The sequence below is a fragment of the Cnephaeus nilssonii genome, assembly GCF_951640355.1.
Source record: "Cnephaeus nilssonii genome assembly, chromosome: 5".
NCBI classification, from domain to species: Eukaryota; Metazoa; Chordata; class Mammalia; order Chiroptera; family Vespertilionidae; genus Cnephaeus; species Cnephaeus nilssonii.
In genome coordinates, this window is record NC_137076.1 from 40,506,398 (window position 1) to 40,524,237 (window position 17,840).

The following is a 17,840-nucleotide window of genomic DNA, read 5'->3' on the forward strand; positions in this document are numbered from 1 at the left end:
AAAGCGATTTGGCCTTGCAGTCGATGTTGATGGCTGACCGGGATCAACCCATGATTTTGTGCATTTGGGATTCTCAAAATAAATCCACTTTTCATCACCAGTCACAATTCGATGCAAAAAAGACTTTCTTTTGTGCCGTTGAAGCAACATTTTACTGTGACTTTTTGGTTTTCCATTTGTCTTTCGTTCAGTTGATGTGGCACCCATTTTCCTTCCTTTAAAATCTTTCCCATTGCTTGTTGACGATCGGAAATTGTTTGCTGAGCAACATTTAATCTTTCTGCAAGTTGTTTTTGAGTTTAACATGCTTCTTCATCCAACAATGCTTGTAATTGTTGGACTTCAAACATTTTTGGTTCACCTGGATGTTTTTGTCTTTCACATCGAGATCATCACTTTTAAAGCATTTAAACCAGCGTTCACAAGTATCTTGAGATGGAGCATGTTCTCTATTAGCTTCCTGAAGTATTCAGCAGCACTTTTCTTCAAAATAAAGTAATGAATTAAAACTTCCTGCAAATGCTCTTTTCTTTTGGCACGAATTTCGACATTTTTAAGTGTAAAAATATCTACGATGTTAACATCCTCAGAAAATGTGACATATGAAGTTTTGAGGCTTGTTGTCAATATAACAAAATAGCATACATATCAAATCGCATATATATCAACATATGTGTAACTCCCATCTATTGAAAAAAATCTGCATTATTAACTGGTACATGTGGTATTATTGCTATCTGTTCTCCCTCTCCCCCACCTTTTTTTTGAGGATGAGGAGGAAGCTCTATTTCGAAGTTGAATATAGAGGCTGAGAACATCATCCTACCAATGTATATTTAAAATAAACTTTTGTTACAATAAGTCTAGTTCATTGAATATATTATTAGTGAATATTCTAAAGGAGAACAGTATTTTCTTTGAACTAAAGTAATTTTACATTTTAATGTTATTTCAGTGTCCTGTGGATAAGTCAACTGTAAAAAATATTCTTTCAAGTAAGAATGGATTTAATCCTTTAAAGAATTTTATATAAAATTAATTTTGTGACAAAATGCTTTAAAAATGTAATGGATGAACAGCATTGGTTATACTTAACAATTCATCCTAATAAAAGAGAAACATGCAAATTGACCCGTACTTCCACTACACCCACAAGCCACGCCCTCCAGCCAATCAGGAGTGAGTATGCAAATTAACACAACCAAGGTGGCGGTTAATTTGCATATCCAGGTGCAAAGCGAAGACTGAAGACAGCGTAGAAGGAAGCCAAGTGCTGCAGAAGGGAGTGAAGCTGTGGAGAAGCAAGCAGGGCAGTGGGGAAGCAGGCGGGGCTGTGGAGAAGGGAGGGAAGCAGGCGGGGTGGTAGAGATGGGAGGGAAGCAGGCAGGGTGGCGGAGAAGGCCGCAGGAAGCCCTATTCTTGCAGGAATCAAGATTCAATTGTTGAAAGTATTCCATATGTCCCTTTTTTTCTCCCATTGCCCTCTCCTCTCCGCTCCCTCCCCAAGCCTTCACCACCCACTGTCTGTGTCCTTGGATTATGCATATACGAATATGAGTTCATTGGTTGATCTCTTCCCCCCCTCCACCCTCTCCTGCCTTCCCTCTGAGGTTTGACAGTCTGTTTGATGTTTCTATGTCTCTGGGTCTATTTTTGTTCATTAGTTTATGTTGGTCATTAGATTCCACGTATGAGTGAGATCATGTGATACTTATCTTTCTCTAACTGGCTTATTTCACTTAGCATAATGCTCTCTAGGTCCATCCATGTTGTTGCAAATGGTAAGAGTTCTTTCTTTTATACAGCTGCATAGTATTCCATTGTATAGATGTACCATATTGGAAATAATTGAATAAAGTATTTGAATTGAAATAAAATAACAATGGAATATTCATAAAATTTACCAGTTTTGTAAATGTCTCTAATCTGAGATAGCTGCTTTCATCATTTGGTTATGGTTGAAATTTTAAGGTTTAAAGGACATGTTTTATGGAACATATTTTTGCACAGCATTTTCATGCTGGTGTTTTCTTTAAGTGAAAAAAATTTTAAGTAAAATCTGAAACTTAAAAAAATACGTTATTCTTCTGTTTCCTAGTGACATTTGGGCTCTGGGATGTGTCCTTTATGAGATGTGCACACTTAAACATGCAGTAAGTAGACGTTTCTGAAATACTTTAAAAATTACGTCAAAAAGTGACTATACTATTTTTTTAAAAATTATATGCCATCTTTCAGATGACCCTTTTATACTAGGAATTCTTCTTTGTCAGATTTTAAACATCTCAAATTCTCTTAAGTATAAATTTAAATTTATTTTCCCTTAATATGTATGCATATATTACATACTTCATGTTATGTATTTGTTCTTATAATACATATATCATACATTTTTCTGAAAAATTATTTCTAAAGACAAATTTGCTGTACTTTTAATGTTAAATTCATATATCAATTTGATATTTTAGCTTAACAAATTATATTTGTTTCATTTTAGCAGTTTTTATCAAAACAACCAAATTATCTGTGTTTGGAATTGAAATTATCTACGGAACATTTTCAATATATTTATAAAGGGATTTTTTAAAAATCAATTTAAATACCTTTTAATTCAGAGTTTTTAAAATTTTCACTTTTGAGACTCTTTGACATGGCACATACCACACCAAAAAGGGGAAGTCCTTGTCCTAAATAGGTTTATTTTTAACCACTTTCCATTTCAGAATTTGTTTTTTAAAAATTCTTCCCCCATTGTTTAAACATTGGAGTGTGTTCATTACCGAAAACTTAAGAAAATACATAAAAAATATGAAGAAGTGAATAAATACCAAAAGCAATGTTTTCAACCAGTAATGACTACTTGTAATATTTTATCATTTCCTTTTAGGTTTATTCTAGAATAATCTATAAAGTGAGTTTGTTTTGTTTCCCCCCTGAAAAGTTTAGTTATATTATATAAGCAGTTTTATGGCCTGTTTTTATTTCCTGATATTATTGAGGAGTATTTTTCTTTGTTGTGTTTTTTTTTCCCCTTAGGTTTGCATACTCTCCTACTGTATTGCTTTGGATTTTATTTTTGTTTCTTAAGGAAAAAATTATAGACTGCCAAAGTGATATGGGATGGTCATTATTGGATCTGTATTTAGAAGAATGGGTTAGTTTTTCTGTGACAGTCATTTTAAGTCTAAATCAGAATATTTTTACATTTACCTGTCACCATTTCTTCATCTACATTTAACCATCAACATTACTTCTATATTTTGGAATTGTTTACTCTTAAGTGGACACATGAAATTAAGTAATTCTCTTACCTTTATTTATGAAGAATTTGTCAGTTGAGAGATAGATAAAAATTCTTTGTACTGAAGAGATAGAGTAACAAGTCTTTTTGCATTTAGGATTTCTTCTTATGTACATAAATATTTCTATACAATTGAATTGTATTCAAATTTTTAATCAACTGAAGGACATATTTGAAATGTGATAAGAGAATTTAACATTTAACAGAACTATATTATAATTGGTATAATCACCAGTGCCTAATTTATACCAAGTTTTGCATTCTATACTATTTTAGCCGAGATGTCAAAGCTTAATTTTACTTAAACTCCAAATGAAATCGTCTTAAGATTTTAAACTGCCCACTCTATTTTTTTTTAATTTCAGTTAGAATTTATATTGTGCTTAATACTAAAATGTTTAGTATTCCCATTGATATGACTTATGACTTTGGAATATTTGCTGCATTGTTGATTCCATGGCTTTTGGGAACATAACACACTTAAAAAAATAATGAGCAGTGTTTAAAAGGAAACTAATTAGTACTTTGTTATATTTCCCCATACTATTTATTTTATTTTATTTTTATTTTTTTTATATATATTTTATTGATTTTTTACAGAGAGGAAGAGAGAGGGATAGAGAGTTAGAAACATCGATGAGAGAGAAACATCGATCAGCTGCCTCTTGCACACCCCCTACTGGGGATGTGCCCGCAACCAAGGTACATGCCCTTGACCGGAATCGAACCTGGGACCCTTGAGTCCGCAGGCCGACGCTCTATCCACTGAGCCAAACCGGTTTCGGCATTCCCCATACTATTTTAGTTCTGTAATTGATGTCTTGTTGTAGTTACTACAATAAGAGCACAGGAAGGCAGGTCTTAAATGAAGACCACCACGTTGGTTGGTTTGTTTTCATCTTTATTATTGTTATGTTTTTATAAAATATTTAATTATTACTTATATCCCATCTCTTAGTATTTTCAATAACTAAAACTCTTATAGCCAGTTGTAATGTACTATGAGGACTGGTATTCTCTTTTAAATATATTTATAAATAACCAAGTGAACCTTGTTCTAGAGAGCACATGTGATTAAAATATTTGAAAGAGGACTATATTTCTGTTGTATATTGATAGGAAATGAACTATTGTCATTGTTGATATTCCCATTTTCAATGTATGTATGTGTTATGTATGTTAATTTATTTTTTGAATTTTAGTTTGAAGCTGGCAATATGAAAAACCTGGTACTGAAGATAATATCTGGATCTTTTCCACCTGTGTCTTTGCATTATTCTTATGATCTCCGCTGTTTGCTCTCTCAGTTATTTAAAAGAAATCCTAGGGATAGACCATCAGTCAACTCCATATTGGAGAAAGGTTTTATAGCCAAACGCATTGAAAAGTTTCTCTCACCTCAGGTATGTTTGGTTGTTTTTTACTGTAGTATTAAAATTGAACAGTAGGGTTATGGTGCTTAAGTAGAACATGCCCTCCTCTGTTTTGAGGAGAGCAAACACATCAGAACTTGGCGGGGAATGAAGTGCTTTTTCAAACAGTTCTGGGGTCACCTTTCTTTCCATTCCTATGTAACTTCCCCTCCCTATTTGCTTTTCAGTCCGTCTCTAGGAGGGAACACATTCGTTCTGTGTCTCCTCTTAACACGTAATCCTTAACTGTTGTCACCAAATGGTCGTTTTTCCCACACCAGGCAATCCTGTGATACCAGCCGATGTCCTACAATTCAGCTTAGTTCTGACACTACACCTGGAGATTGCCTCAGATCCCTCAGTCCCACAAGACTGCCCCTCTTAAGTTACTGCAAGTCCAGGTTGTCACTTGTGTTCTGACCAATCAGAGGTTCCCCTTCTTGGGTTCAATTAATTAGCTAGAGCAGCTCACAGAATGCAGAGAAACATTTACCTGTTTATTATAAAGGACATTAAAGGAGTACAGATGAATAGCCAGAGGAAGAGGTTTATAGGGTAAGGTTCATCAGGGTCAGAGTGCAGGAGCTTCTGTCTCTGTGGATCTGGGGTATACCACCCTCTTGGCATGTTTACCAACCTGGAAGTTCTCCAGACCAGTCCAAATTTGGATTTTTTTATGGAGGTTTCATTATGGAGGCATGATAGATTAAAACATAGGCCCTTAGTGGGTGATTCGACTTCCAGCCCTACTCTCCTAGAAGGGAGAGTGGGACTAAAAATCCAACCTTCTAATCACTTGGTGGGTTTCTCTGTCAACCAGCCTCCATCCTCAAGGTCACTTTTAAAAAATATATATTTTTTTATTGCTTTCAGAGAGAAAGGGAGAAAGAGATAGAAACATCAATGATGAGAGGGAGTCATTGATCGGCTGCTTCCTGTATGCCCCACACTGGGGATCAAGCCAGAAACCCAGGCATGTGCCCTGACCAGGAATCAAACCGTGACCTTCTGGTTCATAGGTTGATGCTCAACCATTGAGCTACACCAACCAGGCCTTAAGGTCACTTTATTAACTAAAATTCAGGTGTGGTAAAGGCAGCCTGTGATAAATAACAAAAGATACTGTTGTGCACTTAACAGTTAGGAAATTCCAAGCTTTTAGGAACTATGTGCCAGGAACTGGATGAAGATCATCCTATATAATAAAAGCCTAGTATGCTAAGTGTCCGGTTGTCCGGTTCAACCAATCAAAGCGTAATATGCTATTGATATGCTAAGGCCGTTCAACTGCTCCCTATGATGTGCACTGACCACCAGGGGGCAGACAGTTGACTGGTTGACCAGTTGCTATGATATGCACTGATCACCAGGGGGCAGATGCTGTGACTCTTAGGTTAGCTTACTGCTGGGGTCTGGCCGATTGGGACTGAGCAAGACGGGCCGGACACGCCCTGGAGCCCTCCCACCATCCCTCCGCAGCTGGCCAACCTCCCATGTCCCTCCCTGGTCCTGATCGTGACTGGGTGTGGTCCCTTGGCCTGGTCTGTGCCCTCTCACAATCCAGGACCCCTCGGGGGATGTTGGAGAGCCGGTTTCAGCCCAATCCCGTAGACCAGGCCAAGGGACCCCACTGATGCATGAATTCGTGCACCGGGCCTCTAGTATATACTAGAGGAGAGAGAGAAACATAGATCAGTTGCCTCTTGTATGCGCCCTGACCAGGGATCGAACACATAACTTAGGTATGTGCCCTGAGTGGGAATTGAACCTGTAGCCTTTTGGTGCACAGGATAATATTCCAACCTCCTGGCCGGGCTGTATTTTTTTATTACAAATCACAATAGAACAGAATCATTCCTCTGTCTCTTGGATTTATTTTGTTTTCCAATTTTTTTTACTGTGGTAAAATATACATAACATAAAATTTATTATCTTAACTATGTTTAGGTGCACAGTTCAGTGGTATTAAATATGTTCATAGTGCTGTGCAGCCATCATCACCATTTAGCACCATAACTCTTTTCCCCCTGTAGAGCAAACTTTCTACCCATTAACCAATTATTCCCCATCTTTCAATCCCTAGTGCCTGGCAACAACCTTTCTACTTTCTGTCTTCTTAGATTTCTAACTATAAAATTATTAAACCTTTCTGTGCTTCACTTTCCTCACTTGTGAACAATGGGGTTATTAATATATCTTCATCATGACGTTGTTATGAGAATTTGAAGTGATAATGCATGTAAAGTACTTAATGTCTAGCACATACTAAGTGTTCAATGCATTCAATATATATTCAGTATTATTAATATATTACTTTATCTAATATAAATATATTACTATAATTTATATTATTATGATTTGTTAGAAAATGATTGGAAATCATTGTTCTTTGGTCATATATGTATAATAGATTATTGATTTATATTTTCTGTAGTACTTGCATATAGGTGCATAATAAATATTTGTTCAGTTTAATTGAATTTTAATCTGACAGGACTTAGAAAAATTTATAGCAAGTCAGTTAGCATAAGTTATTAATATAAGTATGATCACCTGAAACTGGAATTATTCTACATTACATGTTTTGTGTGCTATTTGTCAATTTAAGTGATCACTATTAAAATTTTCTGTAATTAGACATTAGCAAAATCATAGTTTTATTACTTTTGTATGCTTATGAGAGGTGAGGGAAGTGCCATATATATTCTGACTTAACAGAACATCACTGTGAACAAATACTCTTCAGAAAACAGAGATGTGGATTTATTACTACCAGGAGAATGCATTAGTAAGCAAGAAAGCCAATTAAAACTTGAAGGTTAAAATTTACTTGTATAGGATACAGCAACAGTCTCTGAAATGTGGGTGTCATTTATGAGACTCCTTTGTTATCAATAACATTTTCAAGGGCAGTTTTATGATGCAATGTACTATTATTTTTTTGGCAAGAACTAAAGAAGAAAGAATGACTTCATTTAATCTTGCTAAGGTTTCTTTCCCTCAATACCAGCAGTTAGGACATACAGTCTCAAGGCTGAAGCACTGGAATTCAACTCGCTAGCAATAAAAGAAAATAGTCAATCCTAATTTATGTAGAACTTATAATATGGAAAGAGAAAAGGACAGATTGTGATTATTAACATATGGAGTATTTGACATTACATGTTTAGTATATACTTAGCCCCTTTTGCTATTTAAGCATCACTGAGATTTCATTCTTTATGAAAAGTTTTATCTTTTGTTCTTCACACTTATTTTCTGCTGTATAGTTGTGTGTCGCTAACCACTGATGTATGTGCTAAGATATGCATTGTTAAGGCAATTTTGTCATTGTGTGAACATCAAAGAGTACACAAACCTAGATTATATAGCCTATTTCACACCTAGGCTAAATGGTAATCACCGTCACATATGTGGTCTGTCGTTGAGGGAAACAGAAACATTATGTGATGCATGACTGTAATATTACTTGTTTAGTATTCTAGTGAGAAAGCTTGTGATACATTTTTTAAGGCTTTAACTTTCAAACAAGTTATGAGCTTTACTGAAACTTATGAACTATTATTTTCAGTATCACTACTTCTCAGTCTTGCACACTCTAGAAACTTCTTCCTGGGCGTGGCTTGACAAATCATGAATAAGCTCTGCTTCACTAGATATTCCATTGAGTGCTGTCCATCACCTTCTGTGAGGATGAAGTGTTTTGTATCTGCATTATCCAACTTTGTAGCCACTAGACATATGTGCTTAGTGAGCATTTAAAATGTGACTGGTGTGACTAAGGAGCTGAATTTCAAATTACATTTATTTAAAATTTTAATCCAAATAACTACATATGGGTAGCAATTCTATTGGACCGCAACAGCATAGGGATTCCAGAATCTTCTTGAAGTCTACCTGCCCCATCTCTCAATTCATATTTGCATTCACACTGTGGAAAAGAATGATTCAAATTCAAGCATTGGAAGAAATTACCCAATATGGAGCAGCCTGGAGTTGGTAAAGCACATTCAGAGGTGGAGCCTGAGGACATGCATACTTATACTTTCCTGGTGTTGCTGACTCAGCTGGTATGAGACTTTGAGAACTGCTTTAGGGGGATCCTTGCTGGGAAAGACGACCATCTCAGTTACAGTTTTTGCTTGTTGGAGCTTCTGGTCCACTGCCACTGTAGGAATATTTTATCTACCATCGTTCATTTATCTTGGGGGGAAAAAAATTAACTTGCTTCTGCCACCCAGTAAGAAAAAAGAGCAGACTTAAATTGAGTTAAATCTTTGTTGGTGTAATAGTTTGTACTTAAAGAGGGGAACAAATGTAGTAAGGGGGAGAAAATTACTTGCAGGCAATACTAATGATTTTTGCTTCCCAAAATATGTTCATAAAATATTCACAGAATATTTTAGTAATAGTAAAAAGAGACACTTGTTGCCCTGGCTGGTGTTGGGTGTTGTTCAGTGGTTAGAGTATTGGCCTGCACACCAAACGGTTTCGGGTTTGATTCCCAGTCAAGGGCACGTACCTGGGTTGCAGGTTCGATAGGCAACCATTCAGTGTCTCTCTCTCACATTGATGTTTCTTTCTCTCTCTTTTCCTTCCTCCCTCCCTCTCTCCCCCTCCCCTTCCTCCTTTTCTCTTTCCTCCTCTTCTTTCTTCCCTCCCTCTCTCCCTACTCCCTTCCACTCTCTCTAAAAATCCATGGAAAAAATATCCTCTGGCCCTAGCCAGTTTGGCTCAATGGATAGAGTGTTGGCCTTTGGACTGAAGTGTCCCAGGTTCAGTTCTGGTCAAGGGCATGTACCTTGGTAGCAGGCTTGATCCCTGGCCCTGGTCGGGGCATGGGCAGAAGGCAACCAAACGATGTCTCTCTCTGTCTCTCTGTCTCTGTCTCTACCCCTCCCATTCTCTCTAAAAATCAATAGAAAAATATCCTTGGGTGAGGATTATAAAAAATAAAAATAAATCAGTAAACCTCTGGCTTTAGGGGAAAAAAGAAGAAGAGAAAATATCCCCAAGTGAGGATTAACAACAACAAAAAAAGAGACACTTGTTAAATTTTGTTAGAATATTTAAATATTAGCCAATAATGTTTACAGTTATATATTAATAAGAGTGAAAACTTATTAGAGATGCTGAGAAGATTCAGAGTTAAGTTGAAATAACTGAGAGGTTAATCTGAGAAGGGGGTAATGAAGTAATGATCAGTTTTGAAGTAAATAAGGGATACGGATACACATAGAATACAGAGGTTATTTTAGATAGGAGGTAGTTGTGTTAAATTGCTGATCTATAGAAGAGCAAGCAGTGTGTGGGGGCCTCCAAATTAGGTTAATTTGGAAAAAAAGCTTGTTTGGAGAAGTAAAAATAAATTGGTAAGATTGGGAGGCAGTGAGCATAAGAGGAATTTGATGAATGAATTATGTGATTGAGGAAGGAAAAAATGCATTGTGATTAATGTATTTTTTTTTACTTTCCCCTCTCTTTCAATCTAAGCTTATTGCAGAAGAATTTTGTCTAAAAACATTTTCCAAAGTTGGAGCACAGCTTATACCAGGTAAATGAAATTTAATGAATCCTTTAACCTGTTTGCAATAATTAATATACTAATTATACTAAGTGGTAATATATACTAATTATACTAGAGATATATGTAGACACAATAAATTGGTATAATTATAGATAAATTTAATCCAGATGAAATCATATTTAAATTATTTATGATATAATATATAATGCCTTCTGATTAATCGCAAAATTTTTATTTTTTGTCTGCCTTAGTTAAATGAAATCTGTCTTAGATGTAAATTACAGCATAGGGAATACAATTAATAATACCATAATAACTATGTATGGTGCCAGGTGGATATTAGATTTATTGGGGTGATCACTTTGTAAATTATATAAATGTCTAATCACCAGATTGTATACCTGAAACTAATATAATATTGTTCCTTGTACTGTAGCTTAAAAATAATTTTTTTAAAGAATTAATAAAATGATAGTGGAGGAGGAAAAAATTAAGTGTCAGTTTATAACTTGGTGTTTTGCTAGTACTGCATTGTCAGCCTCCTAAACAGAAGCCTAGCTTTCTGAATGTCATACTCAGTATAAGTCCAGTGTCCTGACATTATCACCACACTCAGGTATGACTTTCCGCTGAGTGTTTCTGTCAGTCCCTGTAAATGTAGGCAACTTTCGTCGCTCTTTGTCAGTGTGTGTGCAGCACCAGCTATGCACAGTGGTCTATGATGACTGCAGATCATTGGGCTTAAGAAATGCCATCCATGGATGATGTATTGAAAATTTCCTGGACATTGAGGGTGTTCCTAGGGTTTAAGAAATACCTGTAGATAAACAAATAAAGCCTGATCAATGTCTTGCTATATTTCATGACCAAAAACTGCTTTAAGACACTGTACTGAAACTGTGTTGGTGAGTTGGTTAATATGCATTAAATGCAGACTAATTATTTTTTAAAGTTTATTTTTATTGTTGACAGTATTACAGATGTCCCATATTTTCCTTCCTGTTCCAGCCCCACCCCAGGCCTTGACTACACTGTTGTCTGTGTTCATGGGCTATGCATATATGCACACAAGTTCTCTGGTGGACTAGTTATTTTAATGACCACTTTAATGGTAGTTCTGTTTCTTCTCTGGTTGTCATTCGGTGATGGGTTTCCATCCCCTTAACGAGATAAAGTTTTTTTAAGCCAGCACATCCACACTGAGTGAAGCCTGCAGTGAGGCCAAGGAGCACATGATGTGATGCATCTGTACCGAGGCCTTTTGTTAGGTTTCACTGTTCGTGGGAGGCTTGGTCTCGATTCCACGGATGTAAAATAAACATTTTATTTTATTTTATTTTTAAAAAAATATATTTTATTGATTTTTTACAGAGAGGAAGGGAAAGGGATAGAGAGCTAGAAACATCGATGAGAGAGAAACATCGACCCGCTGCCTCCTGCACACCCCCCACCGGGGCTGTGCCCGCAACCCATGTACATGCCCTTGACCAGAATCGAACCCGGGACCCTTCATTCCGCAGACCGACGCTCTATCCACTGAGCCAAACTGGTTTCAGCTAAAATAAACATTTTAAACGAAAAAATAAACATATCAAGTGTCATCTGTTTTGAAAATTTCTGTCTTTATCAAATGCTTAGGTGATATTCTGAGAACTTTGTCACAGATGTTATTAAAATGTCCTAACTAAGTGTGTACATCTTTATGTAAAATATTTTTCTTTGAGAAATACTTTATATTCTATAATTTAACAAATAAATTAATGTGAAGTTAGGTACTTTATCAAGGATAATTTTTTTTAATGTGGCATCAACAGTAGAATATTTGTAGCATTGTGGGTATGGTTTTTATACTATGCATATGTATATGCATATATTTGTGTGAGAGGAAAAATATTTTTTGCATATAGAATGACTTCAGAATGGATTTCTAAAATCAGTGGACATTATTTAAGATTTGAAGAGTATATTGTTTTTCTTTTTTTTGTAAATCCTCACCCAAGGATATTTTTTCCAGAGAGTGGGAGGGAGGGAGGAAGGGGTGAGGGGAGAGGGAGAGAGGAGAAAAAAACACACGCATCAACATGAGAGAGACACATTGATTGGTTGCCTGTACTCCTCTCATAGGGGCGGTTGAATCAAACCCAGGTACATGCCCTTGGCCAGGAATTGAACCTGTGTCCTGCGAAGACCGACTCTAACCACTGTGCACCAACGGCCAGGGCGAATACATTGTTTTTCAAACATAATGTTTTCCCTGTTTTACTCCATTTTGAGTGTGAGCAGATTAATAAAAATGAATGATCTATCTTGAAACTGGGTCCATATAAGCTGGAAGTGGTGTGGCGGTTCCCCCAGGAAGGCCAGCTATACTTAGCTCTCCTTAAAGACTCCTGACTCATCCTCTCAGTGTGCAGAGACTGTCAGTTCCTGGCACATCAATTCACTCTCAATAAAATTCACAAGGACAGACACGGCAAAATCAGCACATCTCTCTTTGCAGTCAAAGTCAAGCCTATGAGAAGTCAAATCTTAATTAAAAGCCTCATTGTCACAAAGGCCAGAAATGCACCATGTCAGCACATTCTTTCCACATGGGTAAGCCTGCATAGGAATTAGAAAGTTATTTTGTTGTAAGAGCAGTTGGATGGATGAAATGTTTAATAGCATGGGACTAAAATAGGAGTTGTATTGCTGATGGGCCTATAAATATTTGGTGGGCTCCAATGCCTTATATTCTTCATCCTACTGGTAGCTTTGTCTCTGAGTCTGAGAAATGCTCAAAGATCAGATAAGTAATTCTCTCTCTTCTCTAGAAAGTGAATGGGGACTGGGGACTATTCATATAGTTTCTTGGGACTCTTCATTTTTATGCTTTTGTGCCTCTTGCCCCTTTACTGGCAAACCCAGTATGTCTTGGGGGATGTTAATACATGTAGCCAGGTTACAATGTTATGACTTTGTATATCTGTGGTCTGGATTAGTTTTACAGTTAAACTCTCATAGGAAAATTTTTTTTCACATTTCCTAGCTCCTGTCAGATACATTTGGAGTATGTGTTTGGAAAACCTTATGTTAGTATACTATATATCTCATCTCTTCAACCCAACTTATTAATCTCTAAACTGCCGATCAAATGAATATTATTTTTTATTTTTATAAAAGTTTAAGTTATTTGAATAATATGTGTTCTTTATAAAAATTAAAAGAAGAAAATAAAAATTAACTTGAATTTTGCCCTGCCTGGTGTTGCTGAATGCTTAGAGTGTTGGCCTGTGCCCAGAAGGGTTGCAGGTTCAATTCCCAGACAAGGATACGTACCTGGGTTGCAGGTTTGATCCATGGCTCCCATTAGGGTGCGTGCAGGAGGCAATTAATTGATGTCTCTCTCACATCAATGTTTCTCTCTCCCCCATCCTCCTTCCCTTCCACTCACTATAAAAATCAATGAAAAAAATATCCTCTGGTGAGGAGTAACAACAACAACAAAAACTCAAATCTTAACACATGCTGTTATATTTGTGTTTTTTCCTGTAATAACACATGTATAACAATTGAAAATTGGGGTTGTGTTATAAACAAAGATTTGTTTCTTTTAAATTATAATATTATATGATGATCATTTTCTAATAAAGCTTAATATTCTTTGAAGAACTGAGTTTACTGGTGGCATTTCATTGTGAACCACTGGTTAATTTTTTTTCTCCTTTCCCTTCCTAAAAATGAAGAATACTTGTTAGAAGAGATTGATTTAAATTGACTTATCACATGGTAAGATCCTGAGATAGCAGGCTGGAAGAAGCAAAAAGAAAGCTGCTACTTAGGATGTGGGGCAGTTAGATCAGAGAGGTGCCTTAATAGATGTGGAAAATAGAGGAAAGAGGATTTGGGGAAGCTGTTGATATAGACTATACTCTTTGACCTCCTGTAATATCTTTGGAAGATGTAAATAGGCTTTTCTTTTAGTTACTTTAGTTTAACTATTTTTCTTTTTAAAAAAATATATTTTATTGATTTTTTACAGAGAGGAAGGGAGAGGGATAGAGAGTTAGAAACATCGATGAGAGAGAAACATCGATCAGCTGCCTCCTGCACACTCCCTACTGGGGATGTGCCCGCAACCAAGGTACATGCCCTTGACCGGAATCGAACCTGGGACCTTTCAGTCCACAGGCCGACGCTCTATCCACTGAGTCAAACCGGTTTTGGCTAACTTTTTCTTGAATGTATCATTGTCCTAAGAGTGAACCTTGTCTAGGCTTCAGTAAGAGTTTAATACATAATGCTGCAGGGTTTATCCTTGTGTATAGATTTTTGTTTCTCTATTTCTTTAAAGTCAATTCATAAACATTCTTCTTTTCTTCCTTTCTTTTAAAAAAAATACATTTTATTGATTTTTTTTTTTTTTACAGAGAAGAAGAGAGAGGGATAGAGAGTTAGAAACACTGATGAGAGAGAAACATTGATCAGCTGCCTCCTGCACACCCCCTACTGGGGATGTGCCTGCAACCAAGGTACATGCCCTTGACCGGAATCGAACCTGGGACCTTTCAGTCCACAGGCCAATGCTCTATCCACTGAGCCAAACCGGTTAGGGCTTTTTTTCTTTCTTTATTGATTAAGGTATTACATATGTACCTTTATCCCCCCTTTGTCCCCCCTCTATCCCCCGCTCATGCCCTCACCACCCTGGTGTCTGTGTCCATTGGTTATGCTTATATGCATGCATACAAGTCTTTTGGTTGATCTCTCCCCCTTGCCCCCACCCTCCCCTGCCTTCCCTTTGAGGTTTGAGCATCTGATTGATGCTTCTCTGTCTCTGGATCTGTTTTTGTTCATCAGTTTATGTTGTTCATTATGTTCCATATATGAGTGAGATCATGGGATATTTATCTTTCTCTGACTGACTTATTTTGCTTAGCATAATGCTCTCCAGGTCCATCCATGCTGTTGCAAATGATAGGAGTTCCTTCCTTTTTACAGCAATGTAGTATTCCATTGTGTAGATGTACCACAGTTTTTTAATCCACTCATCTGCTGATGGGCACTTAGGCTGTTTCCAAATCTTAGCTATGGTAAATTGTGCTGCTATGAACATAGGGGTGCATATATCCTTTCTGATTGGTGTTTCTAGTTTCTTGGGATATATTCCTAAAAGTGGGATCACTGGGTCAAATGGGAGTTTTGAGGAAACTCCATACTCTTCTCCACAGTGGCTGCACCAGTCTGCATTCCTACCAGCAGTGCACGAGGGTTCCTTTTTCTCCGAATCCTCACCAGCACTTGTAATTTGTTGATTTGTTTATGATAATCATTCTGACAGGTGTGAGATGGTACCTCATTGTTGTTTTGATTTGCATCTCTCAGATGATTAGTGACTTTGAACATGTTTTCCTATGTCTCTTGGCCTTCCTTATGTCCTCTTTTGAAAAGTATCTATTTAGGTCCATTGCCCATTTTTTGATTGGGTTGTTTATCCTCCTTTTGTTAAGTTGTATGAGTTCCCTATAAATGTTGGAGATTAAACCCTTATCGGTGATAACATTGGCAAATATGTTCTCCCATGCAGTGGGCTTTCTTGTTGTTTTGTTGATGGTTTCTTTTGCTGTGCAGAAACTTTTTATTTTGATGTAGTTCCATTCGTTTCTTTTCTCTTTAGTTTCTACTGCATTAGGAGCTGTATCGTTGAAGATATTGCTTTGGCATTTGTCTGAGATTTTGCTGCCTATGGATTCCTTTTAGATTTTAATGATTTCCCATCTTACGTTTAAGTCATTCATCCATTTTAAGTTCATGTTTGTGTATGGTGTAAATTGGTGGTCTAGTTTCATTTTTTTGCATGTATCTGTCCAATTTTCCCAATACCATTTATTGAAGAGACTGCCTTGACTCCATTGTATGCTCTTGCCTCCTTTGTCAAGTATTAATTGAGAATAGTGGTTTGGGTCGATTTCTGGGTTCTCTGTTCTATTTCACTGGTCTATATGTCTGTTTTTGTGCCAGTATCAGGCAGTTTTGAGAAGGGTGGCTTTGTAATACAGCTTGATATCTGGTATTGAGATCCCTCCTACTTTGTTCTTCTTTCTCAGGATTGTTGAAGCTATTTGGGGTCTTTTTTTATTCCAGATGAATTTTTGAAGAGTTCAGTAAATATTCTTCTTAACATAGCTAGCCCTCTAGATAGTTTGGCCAATTTATATTCCCACCAGGAGTACATAAAGGTACCTGTTTCATGGGATCCTTAGATATAATAATTGTTTTAAAGTGTGTGTTCTTCAATAAGTCTGTAAGTATAGACATTCAGACTGTATATGAAGAAAATATTAAGCTGCTCATAACTATAGAATTACTGTTTAACAGTTCTTGAAGTTTATGTTTTGATTTTGAAAGTAACTTCTAAAACAGTGAATGTTCTTTTTAAAATTTATCTTTAACAGCTTTATTGAGATGTAATTCACATACTGTTCAGTTCACCCAATTAAAGCCTAGAGTTCAGTGCTTTCTATATTCACAGATAAGTGCAGTGATCACCCACAGTCAATTTTAGGGATGTATTTATTTTATATGAGAAATTTCAGCATCTTATAGTAGTGTGACTTTTGCTTCTTTTTCTAAAAGTGGCTTTAGAAAAATAGTTATAATGAAGGCATTGACATGTGCTAAGGAATTATATGTTTAATGAAAAGTTTCAAACTACATGCTGTTTATGATTATGAAAATGAAAAAGTTCTATCTTGAAGAATTTTGAAATTAAAGATTAACATATAGAACTCTGGAAATTTTATTTTTATCTTTTCATGTAGCTAAAAGACCTGCCTCAGGACAAAGCTTGGCTTCTGTTGTATCTGCTCAGCAAATTACAAAGCCTGCTGCTAAATATGGAGTGCCTTTAACATATAAGAAATATGGAGAGAAAAAATTACATGAAAAGAAGCCACTCCAAAAAAATAAACAGGTATGATCATGTTACAAACTGTGTCATTAGTAACAAATTCACTTTGACCTTTTTTTTTATTGCAGCTCAGTTCCATTATCTTGACATTCATAGGATTGTTTTTATTTAGTTACTAAAGAACATTGCTGTTCTCTGCTTCACCATTCTTCCAAAACCAAGAAGACTTTACAGAAGTCATAAAGAAACATTAAGTAGATATGTTAACCAAAGTAGTTCACACATTAAAAAGAAAGTGATGTTATAAATGAAATAATTTTTTAAACAACCTAAGCAGAGCCATTTGTGTGTGTGTGCATAAAACAAGTAAAAATCTGTGATATACTTGATAAAAATCTGGGAAAATTTTGTATTTGAGAATTCACAAGCAGATAAATATATCCACAAAGCCCACTTATAGTACATTGTCAGCAAAATTCCTTGTATTCTAATCTTCTAAAGATTGCCCTCACTGCTGTTGTTCTAAAGTCTGGCTTGTCTCTGACCACACTTTTGTGCAGCTCTTTTACTTGGTCACTACTTTCTTTCTAATCCCTTACTACTGCTGAGTCTAGAGTATGGTGAGGGAGGTGTTTTCTTCTCATTGTCAGACTATTTCCTGCTTCCTAACCTCTCGCCTCTTCCCCAAGCTCTAACACTTTTGCCACTAGA

General features: G+C 36.3%; 1 protein-coding gene across 9 annotated transcripts in view; it reads left to right on the forward strand.

Annotated features, from left to right (window-relative positions):
* NEK1 (NIMA related kinase 1) overlaps positions 1–17,840 on the forward strand; it is a 152,674-nt gene that overhangs the window by 35,422 nt on the left and 99,412 nt on the right. For all 9 annotated transcript variants that reach the window (XM_079772093.1, XM_079772092.1, XM_079772091.1 and 6 more), the window contains 4 exons: positions 2,099–2,153; positions 4,504–4,704; positions 10,207–10,267; positions 17,041–17,192. In XM_079772093.1, the coding sequence (XP_079628219.1) occupies positions 2,099–2,153; positions 4,504–4,704; positions 10,207–10,267; positions 17,041–17,192 (469 nt within the window). The remainder of the gene's footprint in view (positions 1–2,098; positions 2,154–4,503; positions 4,705–10,206; positions 10,268–17,040; positions 17,193–17,840) is intronic.